This window comes from Diplotaxodon limnothrissa, linkage group LG13 (assembly GCF_057381915.1).
Source record: "Diplotaxodon limnothrissa isolate DT_005_m linkage group LG13, D_limnothrissa_male_GT1.1, whole genome shotgun sequence".
NCBI classification, from domain to species: domain Eukaryota; kingdom Metazoa; phylum Chordata; class Actinopteri; order Cichliformes; family Cichlidae; genus Diplotaxodon; species Diplotaxodon limnothrissa.
In genome coordinates this window covers 21,944,043-21,964,516 of record NC_140608.1, presented here as the reverse complement: position 1 = coordinate 21,964,516, position 20,474 = coordinate 21,944,043, and the positions used below count along the sequence as shown (strand labels likewise).

Below are 20,474 nucleotides of genomic sequence, written 5' to 3'. Positions count from 1 at the left end.
CATAAGCGGCCAGTTGCTGTGGTAATGGTAGATATCGGAGCAGACTTGGTACGAAAAGTGATTTAACAATATTTAACAATAAACTAAGCAAGCTACCGAGCAGGTGATACCTGCCTGATGCTCCTGATTAATACTTCCTCTGCTACTTCACTTTACAGTCTCCTTTGCTTATTTATTAAACGAAATCTATTTATTATTATTTTAGCAAACAGAGGTACCAGGTGGGGCTTTATTTTCGTCTTCGGCTTTTTGTCTGAAGGACGTTTTGAGGGGGACAATCAAAGTCCAACAACTCGCTGACCAGATTGTTGTCATCCCAAACTAGCAGCGAAGCCATTCAATGTGCCCCCCTCCTCTTGTTCTTTCTAGCAAAGAGCTGCCGGGAGAGAAAAAAAGGAAAAGGAAACTTCTTCAAGAAAGGAAAAACATCTTAAAAACATTTAATTGCAACCCGGATGCCATATGTACACCTCTTGTGAGACCCCTCAACAATATGACTGCCTTTTAGAAAGTATGGAGTGCGCCTTTGGAGACGTGTGCGCTTTTGGAGAAGTGCGCGCGTCGTGACCAGCATGACCCCGAACACACTTTACACAAGAAGTAATTCACTTTTAATGTGCTTTGGAGTTTCCTTTCACAGGCAAGGCATTGTACCTCTCACCCCAGCTTTTGAAGACAGTGTACACCAATTATAGCGGAATAGGTGTCCTTTGGAGACAGTTTGTCTTTTTGTAAAGATTGGAGATTTTAAACACAAATAGGACGGTGGCTGCAAGTCGCCCCCTTTCACCCTCTAAACTACTACATAATGTTTTTTTCTTTGTTTCTGATAGCTTATTTGCGAAACCTCGTGTTCATTAGCGGCTCTTTGTAGATAAAAAAGAGCAAATGTTGAATTTTCAGCGAAGGGATGGTAGCTTCAAGGGACATGTGACATTAAGGTTTTAATCAGTTATAAATGTTTGATTTAGACAGTAAAGATAACCTATTTATAAAAAGTTATTTCTGTTGGCGTTTTTAATTTATGAAGACTATTTTAGTCTTCTACAGAACACGTAAAGAAATATGGTGGATTTGCGCTTACCTGTCTGTCTGCTGGCAGGAACGTACCTGAATAAATCAAAAATATGATTTTATTTGCAGCGTTGTATATTAAGTAAGACAATAAAGAAATTATTTAATAAACTTGTAATTCAACAAACATATGTACTAATCGCCCAATTTCGTTCGCAACTCTAGTGAATCACAATGAACAGTTAACAAAAAAAGAAAGAAAAAAAAGTCAGTTCAGCTGAGTTGTTTGATGAAAGTACACAATCTAAAGGGTGAAAGCTTCCATATCAAAATCCCAAACAATTGTAATTAGCCTAAAAGCACAATTCTGGAGAAGTTTTCAAACCTGTCATATTTCAGGTTTAATTTGGGTTATTCGTATACATCATAGTATATATGATATATACACATAGTAAGATGCATGTAAAAATTGACCCTGGCCAAGACTTTGTTCATAACAAGTGCCTATATTCAATTTTGAACAATAGATCTATTTAGAATATAAAAATTCCCATCGAACAGCAATAAATATATGATTGTTCCTTAATGAGTGTTTCAGAAAGCAGGGGGAATCTATTTTACTGGTATTACAGCACTCATTTTTAGAGGAAAAACATCTATTACCAGTAATATCATATCTTCTTTTACTTAAGAAATGAAAAAAGAACAGTCATAATAACTCAAATATGTTTTATTGAAAGTGAAAATGGCGAAAACATCATTCTGGAACAATTGGGAATTATCATATAAACATTTATAACCATTACATCCATTAAACACTCTGCTCAGTTCTGTATCATTAAAAAAATATCATCACTATCGTCTATAATGATTAATATAAACATTTTTTTAATAGTGTAACACTTAGAACACAAAACATAAAAGTTTCAGGTTTACCTCAGAACAGCTTCATTGCACAAGATTTGATAACACCTGTACCACAGGCTAAAATTTTAAAATGTTTGAATTTTGTATCTTTTGGGTCACTTTAGGGGAAAAAATAAATACATTTCAGGCTAAAAGAATTATATTTAGGATGTTTTTACTGGTTTTATATGACAAACAGATGAAGAGCTCAACTCTAAATGTGATAAAAGTGACGCACAGACTATCCAGGGCAATTTAACTACATGGACTTCAGTTACCACTACAACAACAAAAGAGCAAAACACATAATGTGTCTGGGTTATTGTGTTGGTTTAGCCTTATTCCACAAGTCAACCTAGTTTAATAACTTTTTATTCATGTTCTTTTAAGACGATCAATTTAATTTTATCAATAAAACGGCAGCTGTACAACTACTTTTTTAATTGTCTCCAAAAGAAGATATCCCACTCAAAAATAGTGTATTTAGATGTGCAGTTACAGTACCCGGCAGCTCTGCGGCGCTGTTTTCCCTTCTAGACAGAATTTCGTCTTGTTACACAAAATGCTAAATGAGGCGTTCACTGATGTTAAAATATGTATACTTTAAGTAGAATAAAAGTAAACGATTATGATCCAGTTGTAAACAAGCACGTGTCTATCAAGGAATGAGAGCCATTATCTGTCTTTATAATTATCTGAGAATCAGAGAATGTGACCCTTAGTAATATATGTTTTTAGATACCTTTTTTTTTAGGTTGCCAAAAATTGATTGTTCTCCGCTGAACAAAACTGAAATGCCGAAATGATCTGAGCAATGCACAGTCATACATCTGAATAAATGTGGATAAATTAAGATTTATTACGAAAAGGTACTTTGTTGTCTGCTTGTCAAACATTTCTGGGGTAAAGGTCACTGACTCGAGGCGTAAATATTTCAATAAATACGATGGTTTCCATGGCATTACTGGACTCACATGACGGCAAATTGTCTTTTACGTGGCGTCTCTGAACGCAGCATTTCACATCCAGTTGTGGGTGTGAAAACGTGCGACGTTCCTGCGACTCGGAGAGAAGATCTACAAAGCACGCGGTGCCTGGTAGATTGGTAGATTTCACAGCGGCACAGCATCATCAGATCTACACATGCGCAGACCGCGTGCAGTTATACGCGAGTGTATTTGTGACTTCCTCAATCAGGGTTAGCTTGCTGCTGTGTTTGGTAGTAGCATGTAGATGAGAGCAGAGGACTCATAGCAAAGGCTGCTGGAGGTGACTTCCCCGAGAAGCAGGCTAAATAAAGGGAACTTTCGGTGACAGTTTGCCTCGAGAACATGGACTACTGGGTAGGTGTCTCTGTACTTTCTCTCCGTCTCAAGTTACAGGCAGTGTAGCAGACGGGACAATGACAGTGCGGCTTCAGGACGCCCGAAGAAGCAGACTTGTTTATCAGTACTGAAGTGAGCTAATGGCCCGAGTTGTTTTCCTGTGAGGGATGCTCCGAGTCCACAAACACTGGCAGGCACTCTTGTTATGAGAGCTTCGTGTTACAGACATATGGTTGTTTTTCAGGAAACATTTAATCTTCATCGATACTTTTTGGCCCTGTTATAAAAAGATGGTATACAAGATGTAACTACAGGTTCATGGTGCACTTTTATTGGTTTAAAGTCTAATAAAATAAGATCCTTCCTCTTTGTGTGCGTGTTTTGCGGCTCATTCACTATTGTTTATTGTGGCTGCCTCTGTCTAAAAGTAGAAATCCTGTTCAACATAAACCTGCAGGAAGTTTAAACAAAGCACTACTCTTAGTAGTCCCACGGGAGAGTTGTTTAAGGTTGTGCAAGCAGTGCTTTTTTTTTCTTTCTTTCTAATTGAAGTAATCAGAGGCAGACAAAAGACATGGCAGCTGGTCTGAAACAGATCTGCTGTCCGGGCAGAAATCACTCTGAGCTCCTTCAGGTCATCACAGGAGAGAGAAGAATTATCTCAAGGGGGGAAAAAAACTAAACAAAAAACATACTTTTGATGTTGACCTAAATATCGTTTGATACTGTGGCAATCTGGAGGCTTTGTAGAGGTTTAAATAAAAAATTTCCAGACGCCACATCTGTAATTATTCTCCCCCCTCAGTGATCTCCTCATCTCTCTGAGCTTTGGTGATGTTTTAGCAAGCTGACTGTTTTTTCCTTCATGTATCCAGGAGCAACCACCTCACGCCCAGTATATTTCCACGAGAACATGACCTCCCATTTGAAACAACAAAAGGTCTCATTAGAAGAATAGTTAAATGTTGTATAGGGTGGGTTTGAGCAAAAGAATGGGTGTCCACTGTTCAACAAGGAGTAGCACGAAACTAGTACAAGAGGCTTTGTGTGAACCTGGTGTAGGTTTTCCTGAGGGGAAGCTGTGTGTGTGGGATCTGAGGCTGAAGTAGAGTCAAAAAAGGGAGTGATCTAATCTTTATTTATTTATTCATGTATTTATTTATTTGTTTAGTTGACAGATGTGTGACAGCAATCAAATGTGGGCGGTGTGCTAAATTACATGCCTGTCATGACTCAAGTCAAGCTTCCCATTCAACATATGTTAGTTGCTTATTTTCTGTTGCTTCAGTCAGCTCTTTGCAGCTGATCTTGCTAAACCTGTATGAGAACAGGCTGTCCAAAACAGGCAGGTATGGCAGCTGCTGTCTGGTCAGGGGGTAGGACTCCCATGGCTCACTAACAACCCTTTACCTAGGATTTAATGGGGGGGGGGGCAACATCTTAGGTTGTTCTTTCACACAGTAAACGGCCTTTCCGTCGCACTAAGAGGACTCGCCTCATTGTGTTATTTTTGCTGTGGCAGAACAGATTGTGATTAGTTAAGATACTGCTGTTGAACCTTAAGCTTTCTTATTGCAGCTGAGGTGGCAAGTCCTCACGATCAAACTGCCTGCTGTTATGTTGTAAAAAGACTTTGTGAGGGAGATAATGCAAAGACAAATTTGCTGCGCTTATGCAATCCCATTGACGGGCACTTCACTGTGATTAAGGCTCACTTAGATCTCCTCGGGCTAAATCATTACATGCGCATTTGAACTGACAGGAAAGTATTCACCTGTGATCGTGCTTTGAAAGAGACGTAAATTATACCTCGTCGTAAATTTGTAGCTCAGTCTTTCCCGTCTCGTCTAATCCTGACTGATTACCTTAATGGGCTCGATGTGTTATGTGACTAGTGGGAGGAGTCTGCTTGTAGATCTACAGTTCGCTGAACGTGTTCTCTCACTTTCACCTGGTGTACCGAGTGTTGGCTGTCTCTTCACCTGACAGTCAGGAAAAGTGCCGAGTGCGTTTAAAGTGTGTGGGGGTGGGATCTGTAGGTCTGGCAATGTCTTCAAAAGTAAGTACTCGCACTTGAAAGATTAGTTACTTTCCCTTAAAGTAATTGGATGTGTTGTCAGTCACTGTCTTTGATGGTTTATGGCCTGACCTGCAGTGTTTTACTGGATGCCTGTACATCTGCTCCTATTGCACAGTCACAAGTCATGTGTCTTGTTTAAAAAAAAAAAAAAAATTCAGATTAAGTGAGATGAAATTTAACTGTTACCTCATTTTGCAGGAAAGCAGTCATTATGCTGTCAAACAGTGACTAACTTTCTCAATACATGGCACTCAGTGGTAGCTTCCCCATATCACCATAGTCGTGTAAGAGATCTGTATCACAGGAAACATGAGTGCTGTTGACTGAATAGTTTGAGCCTTCTGTAAATCCAGATTGTTGTTAGAGAAAAGCTGATGGTTGCTCTGCACTTCTCTTGTAATGCATATTGTGTGTCTCTATGTCCAGAGTGCCTTGGAGGTGTATAAGGAGATGGTGCTGCTGTATTTGGAGGAGGGCCGGCAGCAGGTGAACTCGCGCTGTGCCCATCTGGAGCCGTGGCAGATCATCGGAGTGACAGTGATCACCACAGTGGGAGCACTATGGGTCAAAGGCTTCCTCTTCCAGCAAGAAAGTAATCTTTCACACAATAAGAATGGGTCCAAAGTAGGCCTGCTAGAGTCTTTGAGACTTGAGATAACGCATGTAATCAGCTAACCATCTGCTAATGTAGTGCACACTATCTGGAATTGCGGCACAACCGAGCAAAGCCATCATTTGTCTCGACTTTCTAGATCTTCCAATGAATCGGTGCTTAAATTCCTCAGCGAGTAGGTCAGAGCCAGCCATCTGTAGCTCTCTGAGAGGGAAAGGTCAGAGTGTGGCTTCTTGGTAAAAATCTAGCTCTTTAGTGTGTTTGCGAGCAGAGTGAAAGGGGCTCGTGACTACGCCTTCCCTTAACGTATGATTATGGGTCACAGTCAGCTGCTTAATATTTGTGGATGCATGCATGCTAACATTTCACCACAGCTGCTGCCTTGTGTTTTCTGGTTAATAGGTCTGACATCACGAATCAAGAAGCAGTGCTTTAGACTCATCAGAAAAATACCCTTCGTTGGCGGGGCAGTAAGTATCAGTGGTAAATCTCTTCCCTTTTTTATTTTCCCCCCTTCTGGTGTGTGCTGACGAGTGTCTGGGGTTATTATGAGTCATTCTTGGATGACTGCATATCAAAGTCATGGAGGGGGATGGGTGGGAATGACAGACCTTTGGCACGATTAAGATGATGCTCTGGTGATAACATGTGGTTACTTCTGTTCAGTCAGCAATACTGTTACTTCTCCTATATCCATTTTAGGTTATGGGTTACGTTACTCTACTGCTGTTTGTGCCTGTAAAGTAACTCTGTCCTCTCTTTGTATCAGATCCAGAGCCAGCTGAACAAGGCTTTGGATGACATGTCTGCTAGTCTATTTACCCTCAAGGAGGGGATGAGCTACACCACAGAGCTTCCCTCCAAAGGTCTCTCTCAGGCCAAAGTAATGGAGAAAATCAAGGAGTACGACACCCTGAGTAAGTCCTCATTCAGCCCTGAGATTCCTGCTTCTTTATCAGTATTTCTAATCTTCATTGCTGATAAGAAAACTTGTCTACTTATCTTTCAAAAGGATAATATCTTTGAGAAAGCCAGTGGTTTCTCAAGACTCAATCTTTTGTTGCAGATGAGGTGAAGTGGGATAAGGGATTGGTTTCTGGGGCAGTGTACTGGGGTGATGAGTCACTGACCAACCTCCTAGTGAAGGTATGCATCTCTGTATACATTTGCAGATTTTGGCATTCCAAGCATTAATGGCCAGGGTCAAGCTTGAATACATTTTGGAGTTTTTACAGTAACAAAGTAATTTTTTTTATTTCATTTCCTGGTCGGTCCTTTCGATGACATTGGTTTCACCCTGGTTTGAGGTTTGCAGTTTATGCAACACTTTACTACTTTTGTCATTCATTTGTTTGTTTGTTTGGGGTTATTTTTAGGTATATGGGGATTTTGCATGGAGCAATCCACTCCACCCAGACATTTTTCCTGGCGTACGGAAGATGGAAGCAGAGGTTGTCAGAATGGCTTGCACACTCTTCCATGGTGGGCCTAACTCCTGTGGCACAGTAAGTCACCATACAGTAGACACTTGCAAGAAAAGGATTTTCTTTATCGGCAGGATTTCCGTCACAGTTATACAATAATAATAATAGACAGGGACAATTTAAAACCCACTTCTAGTCTAGTCTCCTTAATAGAAATACAAAGAAATAAAATTGCAGTTTGTGTTGTAACTCAAAGTCATGAAAAGTTATAATGAGACTTTGCTGAATATCTGACCACTTTTATGATCAGTGAAGAAATTCTGGTGATCCCAAAGATTTCTTTTTTGCAACTCTGTTATCAGACCGATGCACAAACCTTTATCCCTACATTTAGAAAAGGTGGACTGAATTTGTCTTATCCTTGCCGCTCCTTTGTGCAGGTCACTTCAGGAGGAACCGAGAGCATACTGATGGCCTGCAAAGCATACAGAGACATCGCACACGAGCGAGGCGTCAAACACCCTGAAATGTAAGCCGAGCTTTACAGGACACAGGGTCCGTGTCAAGGCTTGTTCCTGCCAGAGAAAGTCATGAAATCATTTTCGTGTCCTGCTTTTGTTTCCGCAGCCTTGCACCTGTGAGCGTCCACGCGGCTTTTGACAAAGCGGCACATTATTTTGGGATGAAGCTGGTTCACATTCCTCTCGACAAGAAAACTATGAAAGTGGATGTGAAGGTGAGCGAGAACACGCGTAGACAGCATGTGCTGACTTCTGTTTCCAGGCATTATTTATTCCAGTGTTGTTTGTTCTCTTTCAAGGCCATGAGGAGAGCCATCAGCAAGAACACAGCCATGCTTGTCTGCTCAGCTCCCCAGTTTCCTCATGGAATCATAGATCCCATTGAGGAAGTAGCCAAGGTTAGAAGTGCACCATTTTTTTTATATGTACTGTTGACAAAAACTGGGAAGTCAAATCCCTCACACTTTCTCTCGATGTGTTGCAGCTGGCTGTACGCTACAACATCCCGATGCATGTGGATGCCTGTCTGGGTGGTTTTCTTATTGTGTTCATGGCCAAGGCTGGTTACCCACTCGCCCCATTTGACTTCAGGGTAAAAGGTGTTACCAGCATCTCTGCAGACACACACAAGGTAAGGAGTGGCTGAACAGCCTTCAGATCAAATCTTTCTAGAACAATATACATGTGTGTGTATATTAGAGATGGACCGATCCGATATTACGTATCGGTATCGGTCCGATACTGACCTAAATTACTGGATCGGATATCGGAGAAAAATAAAAAATGTAATCCGATCCATTAAATATCACGAAAGCACCTCACAAAACTTGCAACACGCCGTAACTCACCTCAGAACGTTAGCACGTTGGAGCAGTATGCATCACGTGATAGAGCGGCTGTGGCATGCGGGACCTGTCGGTGGTCTGGATAGCATGTGGAGTTTCGCTAGCAACCCGGCATTTCATCTCCGACAAAGTTATCCCCGAGAGAAGTAAAGCAAGTGTGTAAGTCCATCTCTGAATGTTTGTAAAGCATTCCTGCGTTAAGCTTACCAAACGATATATGGAGTGACTGCCTCTTCTGGCTGCTACTTCAATCATGAAACTGCTTAACGATCAGCTGATCGGCTTTTCTGTCGCGAGTCCGTCTCTCTAGTTTGCTTTTGGCCCACTTTGCACCAGAAAGAGGAAACCAGCGGCTGAACAACAGCAGCACGTTTAAGCTTGATCAGCTGTTGTTAGAATGTATTTAATATTACTTTCTACACCAGGATCTTTTTCTACGTAGCTGACGCTGGTAACTGTGCAGGGGCGGATCTAGCAAAGTTTAGCCAGGGGGGCCGATAGGGCATTAACAGGGAAAAGAGGGCACAAAGACATACTTTTCTTTCTTATTCTCATTTAAAATGTCGAGCTTTTAATTATTTAATATTTATCTGAATCTTACACCCAAAGTTTTAATCTGATGTAAAATGTATAGAAGTCCATTATTGTATATAGTAACTGTTAAGTCTAATATACCCTAGTAAGCTATAGTACTTTTTCCTTTGGGAAGGTACCATCTGTGCAGTCTGCAATTTTGTTGAAGAAAGATGTTGAATCTATTTAATATTTCTTGAAAAATAATTGATTTCTGTGTATTTTTTTTCACACTGCATCAAATTAAGGTTGATTACGTCGATTAAGCATCATGAGGTGGCGCGTGAGGGGTGGTTCCCTATTTTTTATTTATTTATTTTTGTTGTTGCTGGGAGTTGGAACCCTATTAGTTAGGTTGCTTAATATTTATGCTAAGTACTCTTTAAAATACCAGAATAGGGAGGATGGTGTAGGTTTAAGTTTATTAGATTGATCAGTATTGCTGAACTATGAAATATTTTTTTTTTTGCATATAGGTATAACAGAATAGCTTTAGTGTAGTTGTTGTTTTAAACTTGAGTATGAACTTATACAAAATGCAGCAAGATATTTTAAAAAAACAGTTTTGTTGATTAAAAAACACTATATCGGATTCATATCGGTATCGGCAGATATCCAAATTTATGATATCGGTATCGGTATCGGACATAAAAAAGTGGTATCGTGCCATCTCTAGTGTATATATACATACCACACATAGATTGTTCTATGTGTGGTATGTACAGGGATATGCTTGTTTTAATTCTGCACCTTGTGTGCATGTGTTACGTTTCTCTCCAGTATGGCTACGCCCCCAAAGGTTCCTCAGTGATCCTCTACAGCGATAAAAAGTACCGTCAGTACCAATACTTTGTAGCTGCTGACTGGCAAGGGGGGATCTATGCCTCACCCTCTATAGCGGGCTCCAGGCCAGGAGGAATCATCGCCGCCTGCTGGGCGACCATGATGTATATGGGAGAGAACGGCTACGTAGACGCCACCAAGAAGATCGTCAGCACAGCTCACAAGATCAAAACAGAGTAAGACACAGACTTGTTACACTGAACATAATAAATTACAGAGTCTGTAATTTATTATCTTCTTTAAAATTCTTCTGTCTTCTTCTCTGTTTGTCAGAATCCGCAAGATTAAAGGGGTGTTTGTGTTTGGGGATCCGGAGGTGTCGGTGGTGGCCATCGGCTCGGATGATTTTGATATTTTCCGTCTGTCTAACGCACTGACGTCAAAGGGCTGGCATCTGAACACATTGCAGTACCCGTCCAGGTAGATGTAAAACAAACGATAACGTCTCAGTAAATGTGATGGCATGATAAATATTTACACCTCACAATCGTTGCTTTCACAGCATCCACATTTGCTGCACAGTTTTGCACACTCAGCCAGGGGTCGCTGATCACTTTATTCGTGATGTCAAAGAGCAGGTCGCCATCATCATGAAGAACCCCAAAGAGAAAACTACAGGAATGGTGAGTTTGGTTTACTTATCTACATAGTCATCATTAACATGTGGGTTTTTTAAGAAGTTTAAATAACACAAAGACACCAATCTTTCTTTATCATTACATCACAGTTTTGCTTTGATGATCCATGACAGGATGTTGTAATCCTATTGTAATGACAGGGTCACAGTCTGAGCCTACTGCATATAGATAAATTCATACCTTATTCAGCTACTTCACCTGACTTTGGACTGTAGGAGGAAACCAAGGGAGATTACATATTACTGTAGATCCAAACTATACCTTTATCATTCAAATCAAGCTGACTTCACCTTTGTAGTGCTCGCTAGTGTAGCCACTGGAGAGGAATCATGCTGAGTGCTGTGTATTTAGCTTTCTTTTCGGTTTAACATTCTGTGGGTATTTTGGGAAGGGAAGTGGCATTTTGCATTGTTGCTGTATAAAACCTTCGATTTGAGTCGACACAAGCAGCTATTTTGTGTGCCAGCTTTTAAACTCCACCCACGTGGGACAAGCAGCACTGTGCCCGACAGGTTTGTCAGCAGCGTAGTTAACACTGAGAACAGATCTTGCTGCAGATTAAGGTGAATTCCATATAACTAGAAGTTAGTTTCTCAAGTTTCATTTGTTCTTCAGTCAGTTCACTCATCACATTGGAGAGGTACAAGAGGTTATATGAATCCAAATGCAACAAAAGCAAACAAAAACAGTAACATCTGTGCTGCCATTTAACTGGAATTTTTTTATTAATGCAGCTGCCTTCTGCGTCTGAAAGTATATAGCTAAGAGAAAACCTGTTTTAGGAGACGGATGATGTGTCTGGATGTTTGTAAGCTCACTTATGTTCCTGCTCTTGCAGGGAGCGATCTACGGCATGGCCCAGGCCATCCCAGATAGATCCCTGGTCACGGAGATCTCCCGAGGTTTCTTGGACTGTCTCTACAGCACTGAGGTGACCAAGTCAAACATCAGCCACATGAATGGCAACGGCAAAGCCCACTGAAAAGGGATTGGTCCCTCCTGGCCCGACAACACTGCATGCAGGGAAACGCTCTCGCCTCCTCCCAGAGCTCTGATTTTTAAATCGTTCAACGGTTGCCTTATCTTGCATACCTGCACTATATATATATATATATATATATATATATATATATATATATATATATATATATATATATATATATATATATATATATATAAAAAACAAACATCTGCAGCAATCTTTGAAGCACAAGCCATTGTCATTCTAATCAGCCTAGAGGGAAATTCCTTGTAACACTGCGCCTAAATGGTACAGAGAAGACATGACTGGGTCCAAACGAGTTTTAACCTCTGATTTGATTTTAAATTATGTAGAGGAAATGTGTTTGTTTTTTCTGTTTTACATTTCATTTCGATTTTAGCTTTCATTTAATACACGTCTGTCATGATATCTACTGATTGCATAGTAAAACCTTTCAGTTTTTTTAAAATACCAGAACATTTCAATGCCGTCACCGCTTCACTTCACTGTCCACGACGACTTTGCAAAAACAAACTACTCGAAAGCTCAAAATGTGCTAGAATCGCTGTGCTGCCTGTAGCTTATAAACTGATGCACTGCTCTGAACTGGCTGTACATGCCTGTGTATTATCATCAAAAGGGTGGTTTAATGTAAAAGCATTGCAATGCCCTAAAAACTACATATCAGGTTAATATGTACATCACTTGAAACCAGAATTTATCTGCAAGCCTGAACATGTATGTCCTTGTTTTGTTAGCACTCATTTACCTTCATTTGTGGTTCATCTACTGTGGTTGGTATCATAGACGGTGGGAATGGGAGTTTTTAATGTTATTAATATCCACTAAAACTCTTAATTTTAATAAGAGAGAATAGGGGCATTAATATTTTGAAAGAGGCTAGTGATATCCAAAGCTCTCCAGCTACTTATCAGTTACTTGGATAATCAAGTAGCAGAAACTCAATTATTCCTCTGTATTCTGCAAAGTCACCTGTGTGTCACCTCGTTGTAATAATTTGTGTCCTAATTCAATCTACCTCAGTTTCCACTAAATGCAAACGTCATTATTTCATCCAGTGAAACCCATTCAAACTGGGCGTCAGTTTTCCATTTCTCACATAACAAAAGCGTTACAGCATTTGGGGCATTTGACCGACTGCACTAAAGTGTTCGTAAATACACTGAAAGGGAACATCTCCGCTGTGACCGATCCACAGATGGAGATTCTTTAAACTTGGGAGAAATCAGCTGTTTGCCCTGACTGACTGTGGACATGATGTATTCTAGTAAATATCTACTCAGCAGGATATGTTACTCACAGATTGATAACTTAACAATGCATACTGTAACACCAAAAGGACCTTGCTCTCTGTTTCTCACGAGCTTTCATCTAACGTTGCTGAAAATTCCTTGAATTTAGTTCCATGTTTGTGCAATATGTAACTTCTCCTTGATGAAGTGTAACAAATGGGAATGCTCTACATGTTTAGCAGAAACATTGTAGTGAATGACAACTTATCAGCCTTGATTAGTAAATTTTAAGCATTTGTGTGACCGCTCCTTTTTGCTTCATTTGACTCTTTTTGTCAACGTTTGTGTTTCAACTGTTTTTATTTACTGGGAGCTTTTTGAAGAGATTTGGCATGAATGTAATTAGTCTCTCACGTGCAAGAATTTCCCATCTTGTAGCCAGTGCCTGGTTTAAAGACTGATTAAACAATCCAGCTAACAGTAAAAGTTCATACCATCGTGTGTCCATGCTTTCATCCTGAAATACTGTTGTCAGTAATAAGGTGCGGAAAGCCATGCTGATACAAAAAATTAAAAAGGACTAATCCTATTGCATTGAAGAAATACTACAAACTGATGATTGAATGTTCAAGAACTCTACGTAAGTTGTTTTAGGCAGTAGCTGGCACAGATAACCCTGTAACAGATTCTCTGAAGGTCTGCACAGTAAATCTTCACTGGCAGTGACATTATGTAGCAATGATGTGTTTGACCTTGTGCTGACATTGCAGCCTTTCCAACAACGGGGATTGGGCTTAGCTGACTGTAGCAGATGGCTCTACAGTGATGTTTTCAATAAAACGGATTCAAATCATTTCTTAGTCGTCTTTTTAAGTTACAACAGGAAACAGTGTGACGGGGGAAAAATCATTTTAATGACAAAGTTGAAAAACACTTAGTACACAACACACATGTTGGGACCAGAGGTGTGGTGCTATGTGATGAACTACCAGAGAGCACCGACCACACGCATTTCCACGTTAAGCGGAGCATGTAAACATAGTGGCAGTTTACATACTTATTCATTTGTCACTGATCACGCGATCAAATGTTAGATTGCCTTTATGTACAAATCTTAAAGTCGTCTGTGCACAGTTTCAACTTAGGTTCCCTCCTGCTCTCTCTGTTCCTCGCTTTTTTCCTTGCAGAATAAGTGAATTTGTAACCGGTTAAAACTGATGGGAGGTGTGTGATCTTGTTGAGACAGCTGTTCAAGAGAGGCAGGTGGTGCGTTTCCTCCAGAGAAGTAAAAACCTGAGATGTGTGTGTAACAGCTGGATTTCTGGACACTAGATGAGGCCCAGATATGAAGATTGTGCGGCCTGGTCGTCAACCCAGTTCCGATATAGACCGCCCACAATAAAAGGCCAAAGGGAAACCTGTGCAATATTCATGCTGTCTAATCAGCACCTTGACATGCCACACCTGTGGGCAGGGATGGATAATCTCGGCAAAGGAGAAGTGCTCACTAACACAGATTTAAACAGATTTGTGAACAATATTTGATAGTTATGGGTCCTTTGTGTGAGTAAAAAATGTTTCAGATCTTTGAGTTCAGCTCATGAAAAATGGGAGCAAAAGTGTTGCGTTTATATTTTTGTTCATTATAGGTACAAAATAACCGGCTAAGAATTGCTAGATAATATTAATAATCCAGGTTTGGCTAGGGAGGTGTTTTTCTTTCTTTTTTCCAGGAAAGTAGCAGATGCAAACGAGCTGAGACGTGGACGGAGTGGAGGAGAAGATCCACAGGGGGAAATGGCAGGACCGCCGCGTCACTATCCAGAAGATAGTCATACTAATACTTGTTTTTGTTGTGGTATAAAACTGTTTTGGCTGCTAAGAGGGGCATCCTTTTTGTGAAGCAGACCGCTGGTTCACATCCAGGTGTGCTAGATAGTAGACTTCCAGATGTGTAGAGAAGCACATACCCCCATCACCGTCAACGGCACTGCTGTTGACGGTGACAGATTGATCTTCTGTAGAAAGTATGGTGAATGGACTGCTGAGGACTGGGGCAAAGTCATATTCTCCAATGAAGCCTCTTTCCGATTGTTTGGGGCATCTGAAAAAAGGCTTGTCCGGAGAAGAAAAGGTGAGCGCTACCATCAGTCCTGTGTCATGCCAACAGCATCCTGAGACCTTTCATGTGTGGGGTTGCTTCTCATCCAAGGGAGTGGGCTCACTCACAATTTTGCCCAAAAACACAGCCATGAATAAAGAATGGTACCAAAACACCCTCCAACAGCAACTTTTTCCAACAATCCAACAACAGTTTGGTGAAGAACAATCCATTTTCCAGCACGATGGAGCACCGTGCCATAAGGCAAAAGTGATAACTAAGTGGCTCGGGGAACAAAACGTTGAAATTTTGGGTCCATGGCCTGGAAACTCCCCAGATCTTGATCCCATTGAGAACTTGTTCAAGAGGCGGGTGAACAAACAAAAACCCACTAATTCTGACAAACTCCAAGAAGTGATTATGACAGAATCGGTTGCTATCAGTCAGGATTTGGCCCAGAAGTTGATTGAGAGGATGCCCAGTCGAATTGCAGAGGTCCTGAAAAAGAAGGGCCAACACTGCAAATACTGACTCTTTGCATAAATGTCATGTAATTATCGATAAACGCCTTTGAAACGTATGAAGTGCTTGTAATTATATTTCAGTACATCACAGAAACGACTGAGACAAAGATCTAAAAGCAGTTTAGCAGCAAACTTTGTGAAAACTAATATTTGTGTCATTCTCAAAACTTTTGGCCATGACTGTACAAGAAGCGTTGTCAGAGGAAAGCAGGGAGGATCAATCACTCCTGTCACCCCAGTCACACACTGTTCAAACTACTTCCGTCAGGCAGGAGGTACTGCAGTATCCGGTCCCGAACCAGCAGACTAAAGGACAGCTTCTTCCATCAGGCCATCGGACTGCTGAACAGTGACACTTCATAGACGCCTCGCTCTCACCTACCGGAACTTCAACACTGTGCACTCCATAATGTACATATATGCTATTCTTTTTTCACAATATTCAAACTGCTGACGGACGTGATTTGATGCCCAGCGCGCTGTAACTTGTAATTTCAACTGATAAAGTAAATGAAATCTCAAATGGAAGAACAAATTATTCTGCAAGGTTAGAAACACCAATGGTGAGAATTTGGAGGAGTTTGAGTCAGCAAGGGTCAGAGGTCACTAAAATTATGGACAACCCATCACACCTGCTCCATTCCACCCTTGTAAAGAAGCACGGCTCCTCCCTCTAACTGATTCAAACTTTCAGCCATGAAGAACACTTCAGGAAATCATTCCTATTGTTCTCTCTGTAAAAGTGTACAATAACTCTTCATTATGTGGCAGGATAAATACAGCATCTGTCTATCTCTCTATGTAGAATTTTCTGTGGGCAGTTCAGTGGGCTGTAAGCAGGAAGAGGAAGGGTGATCCAGAGTAGGAATCCAGTGAAATATTGGCATCACCTCTTACAGTTTCCTTGTAATATCAGCTGAAAGTTGAGAATATGTAAATTGGGTAGAGTTAATTTTCTCTGAAACCATACAGTTAATTGGGCTGTGAGTCGGAGTGGGAAGAGTGAGGATGACCTAGAGTAAGAATCAAGTGAAATATTGGCGTCACCTCTTACAGCTTCCCTGTATTATCAGTTCAAAGATGAGAATATTGTAATGTAATTTGAGTAGAGTTTACTGTTAATTTTCTCTGAAACTGTAAAATTATTTGGGCTGTGAGGCAGAGGAGGAAGAGTGGAGGTAACTCAGAGGAAGAATCCAGTGAAATATTAGCGGCACCTCAAACAATTTTCTTGTAACAAAAAAACCCAAAGCAAACAACAACACAAAACCCCCCACAATATCAAAAATACAGTACAGCAATTTTTATTTAGTTGGGCATAAGGTCATGTGAACAGAAATGTACAGTATAGTGAGAAGACAATGCTTTGTATATGTTATCAACTCTTACAGAATATATAACATTTTTTGTTATTTTTAATGTGCAGTGTGAGAATCATAAAGTAATTTGTTATATATCAACTGCTAATATTTCAAAAGTCGAAGTGGATTGAGCAGTAAAATCGTGAAACGCCAGTATACAGAAAACTCGCGTTTCTAAGCCATTCGGCACCCGTACCGTAATATGCGTAAGAATAGTGCAACAACATTTTAGGTGCGGCTATCTTGACTGTGACGTCGTATGTGAGGGCTCACTTGACTGCGGTACAATACGGTGTGGACGAACACAAACTCATTTACGGTCAGGACCTGACCATACTCCCAGTTAATGAAGTTACTGTGCTGCATGCGCACATTACTGTTTTCCTCTCTGCACGTCATGTGATGATGGACCAGTCTGATTGGAAACCTGACCAACACCTTGAAACATCGCGAACCCTTCAGATCACTGTCAAGAAATGAACTTGCTGCCTGTATTAACCATCCTTATGGTTGTGTGACAGCCAAAGCTTTAGCACCCTCATCATTTGGAGCAAAACAAATGTAACACAGTTACTGTCAGACGTGTTCCCGGTATTAATTTCAGCACAGTTTGAAGTTAATTGTATACACATACACTTAGTAAATCGTGTATGTACGATTTATTTAAATACGATGCTGCCCCCCAAAAAAGTTTGACTGGGAACTCCAAACAGATACGCAATAAGCTGCAAATATCAGTTTTATAGCTTTGACCATACAGTTTGGTTTATTGGATCATTAGATATTCTTTAATGACGTTTAAATTTAAGCCAGATTAGTTCAATTACAGTATTTTATTTCTTCGCTTGTTGAGAACTTGGCGGAGCATCGCTCCATTGCGCTCTGGCAGGAATGGGCCTATAGTTGGGACAGAAAGATGAATGTACCATTGGAATTTATACCATTTCCTTAAGCTTATAATTACCACCCCCCTTTAAATAAAAACCCATGTGAAGAGCACTTTAGTTTTCTCTGCCTTGACCGGTGACATTCTGCTCACATTAGAGATGCCTGGTCAATCAAGGTGGCCAAAGAGATGTCACGTTGGGACAGCCCTCCACAGTCATGCGTGCTGAGAGTTATCTGGACCTGCGTTAAGGAGAATGCACAAAGTGGTGAATCAATGCAAATTTGAATGAGTTTTCTTCAAAATACCACTCGACAAAGAGCTTTGCCGCCATTTGTTATGGAGTCATTACAGGTGAAGCATGAGCACAAGGTAAGACCCTGGGAAAGTGTCCTTTAAGTTTTTGACAAAACCAGACGACACCCTGAGTGCCCAACAGGAAACACTGCAAGTTTAGCAAAAGCCATTTTGACTTGGAAATGAGAAACTCACGTGGTATTAATCACATTAATTAGGGCTCGTGCCTACACAAGACACGCGTTTAGTAACACCTGTGTTAAATTACAATTTCATGCTAAATTGGCTGCCGTGTAACATGGATGTAATTAACCGGTTACACATTTGACGCTGAGAAAAGTCTGTTAGCACAATTTTCAGACACAGTCATGGGTTAAATTCCCGACGAAGAGACCTGCAGCTGCCATCTTTAAACGGTTCACAGCTAGCTAGTCGTTTACCTGACATTTGGTGTCGACTAGGTATCTGGTGTTTTAGAGCTTTGGGTGAAAATTACTTATCCCATCTTCCCCTAACCCTGGGTTAAAAAAATAAATAATACTTTTTAAATTCAAAAACAAAAAACACATGTTCTTTATTGTTTTAAGGCAAAAATGACATTTAAGAGAGGTCATTTTGAAGCTAATTCATGATCCCAATGTTGGGCTTTTCTATAGTAACAAAAGCCAGCTGTCCACAGTGCCAGGAAAACAACCCCCACCCCATAGGCTGTAATCTTATTTTCATATATTATTAGGCTTGCGTACCTTATTATAGACATTGAACCACTCAGGATGGTGGTCCAACTTCTCTGCATGTAAAGCCACTCTGGACATGAAGCCAAAAGCCTGGAGGGGGAGAAATACAAAAATTAAAATAAAAAGGTAGAGCGGTTATATGGGTCATTTAAGTTTAAAAGTGATATTTGACAATGATGCAAGAACCTGATTGAAGTCTTTGAAAATAAACTCTTTGTAAATAGCATCTCGTCCAACGACCTCCACCCACTGAGCGTTGCGTAGCAAGGGGAGTATGTGGGCCCTCTCCTCTTCAGTCAGAGCTTGGACCTTACCAGCCTGTGAGGACAGAGCAGAGGGAACAGTGCAGCAGATTTGAGAGGGGCAGTTTCACAAACACAAACTCTGATTGGTTGTAGAGGAAACCATCTGGAAACAATGAGAGGCCACATTCCTAGTTTAAAAATCTAGCTGGTTCAAAGGCATGTGGTGGTGGAGAGGGGGTGGTGGTGGTTGGTCTTTTCCTCTAACACATGATGCAGGGTCACAACACAGGTTCAAAGTGAAATTTATTTCATTCAGCCCTGCAGAGTCAACATTGCATAACATCGTCCAAATAGATAGCATTTTATTGCACAATCTACACATGAACGCTCTGTCCCTAGCTGAGCAGTCACAATTATGTACCAGCAGAGCAGACAGATGTCAGGACCAGAGCCTCAGACCGAGCAGTGACATCAACAGGTATCATAGCAACGGTCTAATCTGCTCGATCTGTGGCATGAATGGGCACTACAGAAACGATTACCGCTGGTTAAAACCTCAAACTTCAAACAAACCTCACCGTGGCTTGCTGTGAACATCTCTCCTCCTCCAAACTCATGTTAGCATGCATGACACTTTATTGTATTTATCTAGCTTGAAAACCTGAAATGTCAGTCTGCAATGAAATCTTATAATGTAGAGCAGAGTGCTACCTGTGACAGCGAGGAAATGTCAACAGCTCCATGTGGGAGACAGTGTAGAAAGGTTGTGTACTCACCATGTCTGCAGAGGCTTTTCATGCACAGGGGAGATTCAGCTCCAGCAGCCTGTTGCACAGATGCAAATCTGCTGTGGGAGCCAGTGAGAGCAACTGGAATAAATCCATTCATGGTCCCCGCCTAGCTGCCCTTGCAGGAGCCTGAGCAAAAATCCTCACTGCTGCTAAGCTATTCAACCACCTATCAGCATGGGTTTAATCATAAACTATCATCTGTTGCACAAGGCATGCATTAGGCCAGCTATTGTAGCACGATTCAGCACAAAGGCCAGTGCAGCAGTGTTTGCTGTGTGAAGAGAGAAGACACTGTACCTTTTATGCACACATATCAAACATGAACTTAATCCTAAGAATAATTACCTGCTGATATTAATGTCTTTTCTCCAGTTGACATCAGATTTAAAAAGGAGGTTGGCTCTTCAGCTTACCAGAGTTCATGCCAAAGGTTAACAACCCGCTCTTGTTAGATTGCCCCGGTGAACTCATCTGTCACTGTGAGCGCTCAGAGAAATGAAGTGGTTAATGGAATG

General features: G+C 40.9%; 2 protein-coding genes across 3 annotated transcripts; one reads left to right on the top strand and one right to left on the bottom strand.

Moving 5' to 3' along the window:
• Positions 1 to 3,140: 3,140 nt before the first annotated feature.
• Positions 3,141 to 11,874, top strand: sgpl1 (sphingosine-1-phosphate lyase 1). The gene is made up of 14 exons (XM_085369511.1): positions 3,141 to 3,263; positions 5,752 to 5,917; positions 6,341 to 6,408; positions 6,708 to 6,855; positions 7,005 to 7,084; positions 7,315 to 7,443; positions 7,803 to 7,891; positions 7,990 to 8,098; positions 8,183 to 8,281; positions 8,368 to 8,514; positions 10,082 to 10,320; positions 10,418 to 10,564; positions 10,647 to 10,767; positions 11,621 to 11,874. The coding sequence occupies exons 1-14, from the start codon at positions 3,252 to 3,254 to the stop codon at positions 11,762 to 11,764; spliced, it is 1,698 nt and encodes a 565-aa protein (XP_085225637.1). The 5' UTR covers positions 3,141 to 3,251; the 3' UTR covers positions 11,765 to 11,874.
• Positions 11,875 to 13,867: 1,993 nt separating this feature from the next.
• Positions 13,868 to 20,106, bottom strand: pcbd1 (pterin-4 alpha-carbinolamine dehydratase/dimerization cofactor of hepatocyte nuclear factor 1 alpha). 2 transcript variants are annotated; one of them, XM_085368884.1, is made up of 5 exons: positions 19,945 to 20,106; positions 19,110 to 19,241; positions 18,933 to 19,013; positions 18,043 to 18,131; positions 13,868 to 15,616 (listed from the first exon to the last, which is right to left on the bottom strand). In XM_085368884.1, exons 1-5 carry the CDS (start codon positions 19,945 to 19,947, stop codon positions 15,562 to 15,564), a joined length of 360 nt encoding a protein of 119 aa, XP_085225010.1. In that variant the 5' UTR covers positions 19,948 to 20,106; the 3' UTR covers positions 13,868 to 15,561. The 2 variants fall into 2 exon arrangements, with proteins under 2 accessions (XP_085225010.1, XP_085225009.1); XM_085368883.1 differs by lacking the exon at positions 13,868 to 15,616 and adding an exon at positions 15,640 to 17,900 and having other exon boundaries at positions 19,945 to 20,105.
• Between the last annotated feature and the right edge of the window lie 368 nt (positions 20,107 to 20,474).

Bases quoted from the DNA above. Each gene is read 5' to 3' on its own strand.
- pcbd1 (XM_085368883.1), bottom strand. The intron at 19,014-19,109 runs GTTCTTGCATCA...CTCCCCCTCCAG, and splicing joins TTTTCAAAGACTTCAATCAG to GCTTTTGGCTTCATGTCCAG. The intron at 18,132-18,932 runs GTACGCAAGCCT...TCCTTAACGCAG, and splicing joins GGTTCAATGTCTATAATAAG to GTCCAGATAACTCTCAGCAC.
- sgpl1 (XM_085369511.1), top strand. The intron at 5,918-6,340 runs GTAATCTTTCAC...TCTGGTTAATAG, and splicing joins CTTCCTCTTCCAGCAAGAAA to GTCTGACATCACGAATCAAG. The intron at 8,282-8,367 runs GTTAGAAGTGCA...GATGTGTTGCAG, and splicing joins CCATTGAGGAAGTAGCCAAG to CTGGCTGTACGCTACAACAT.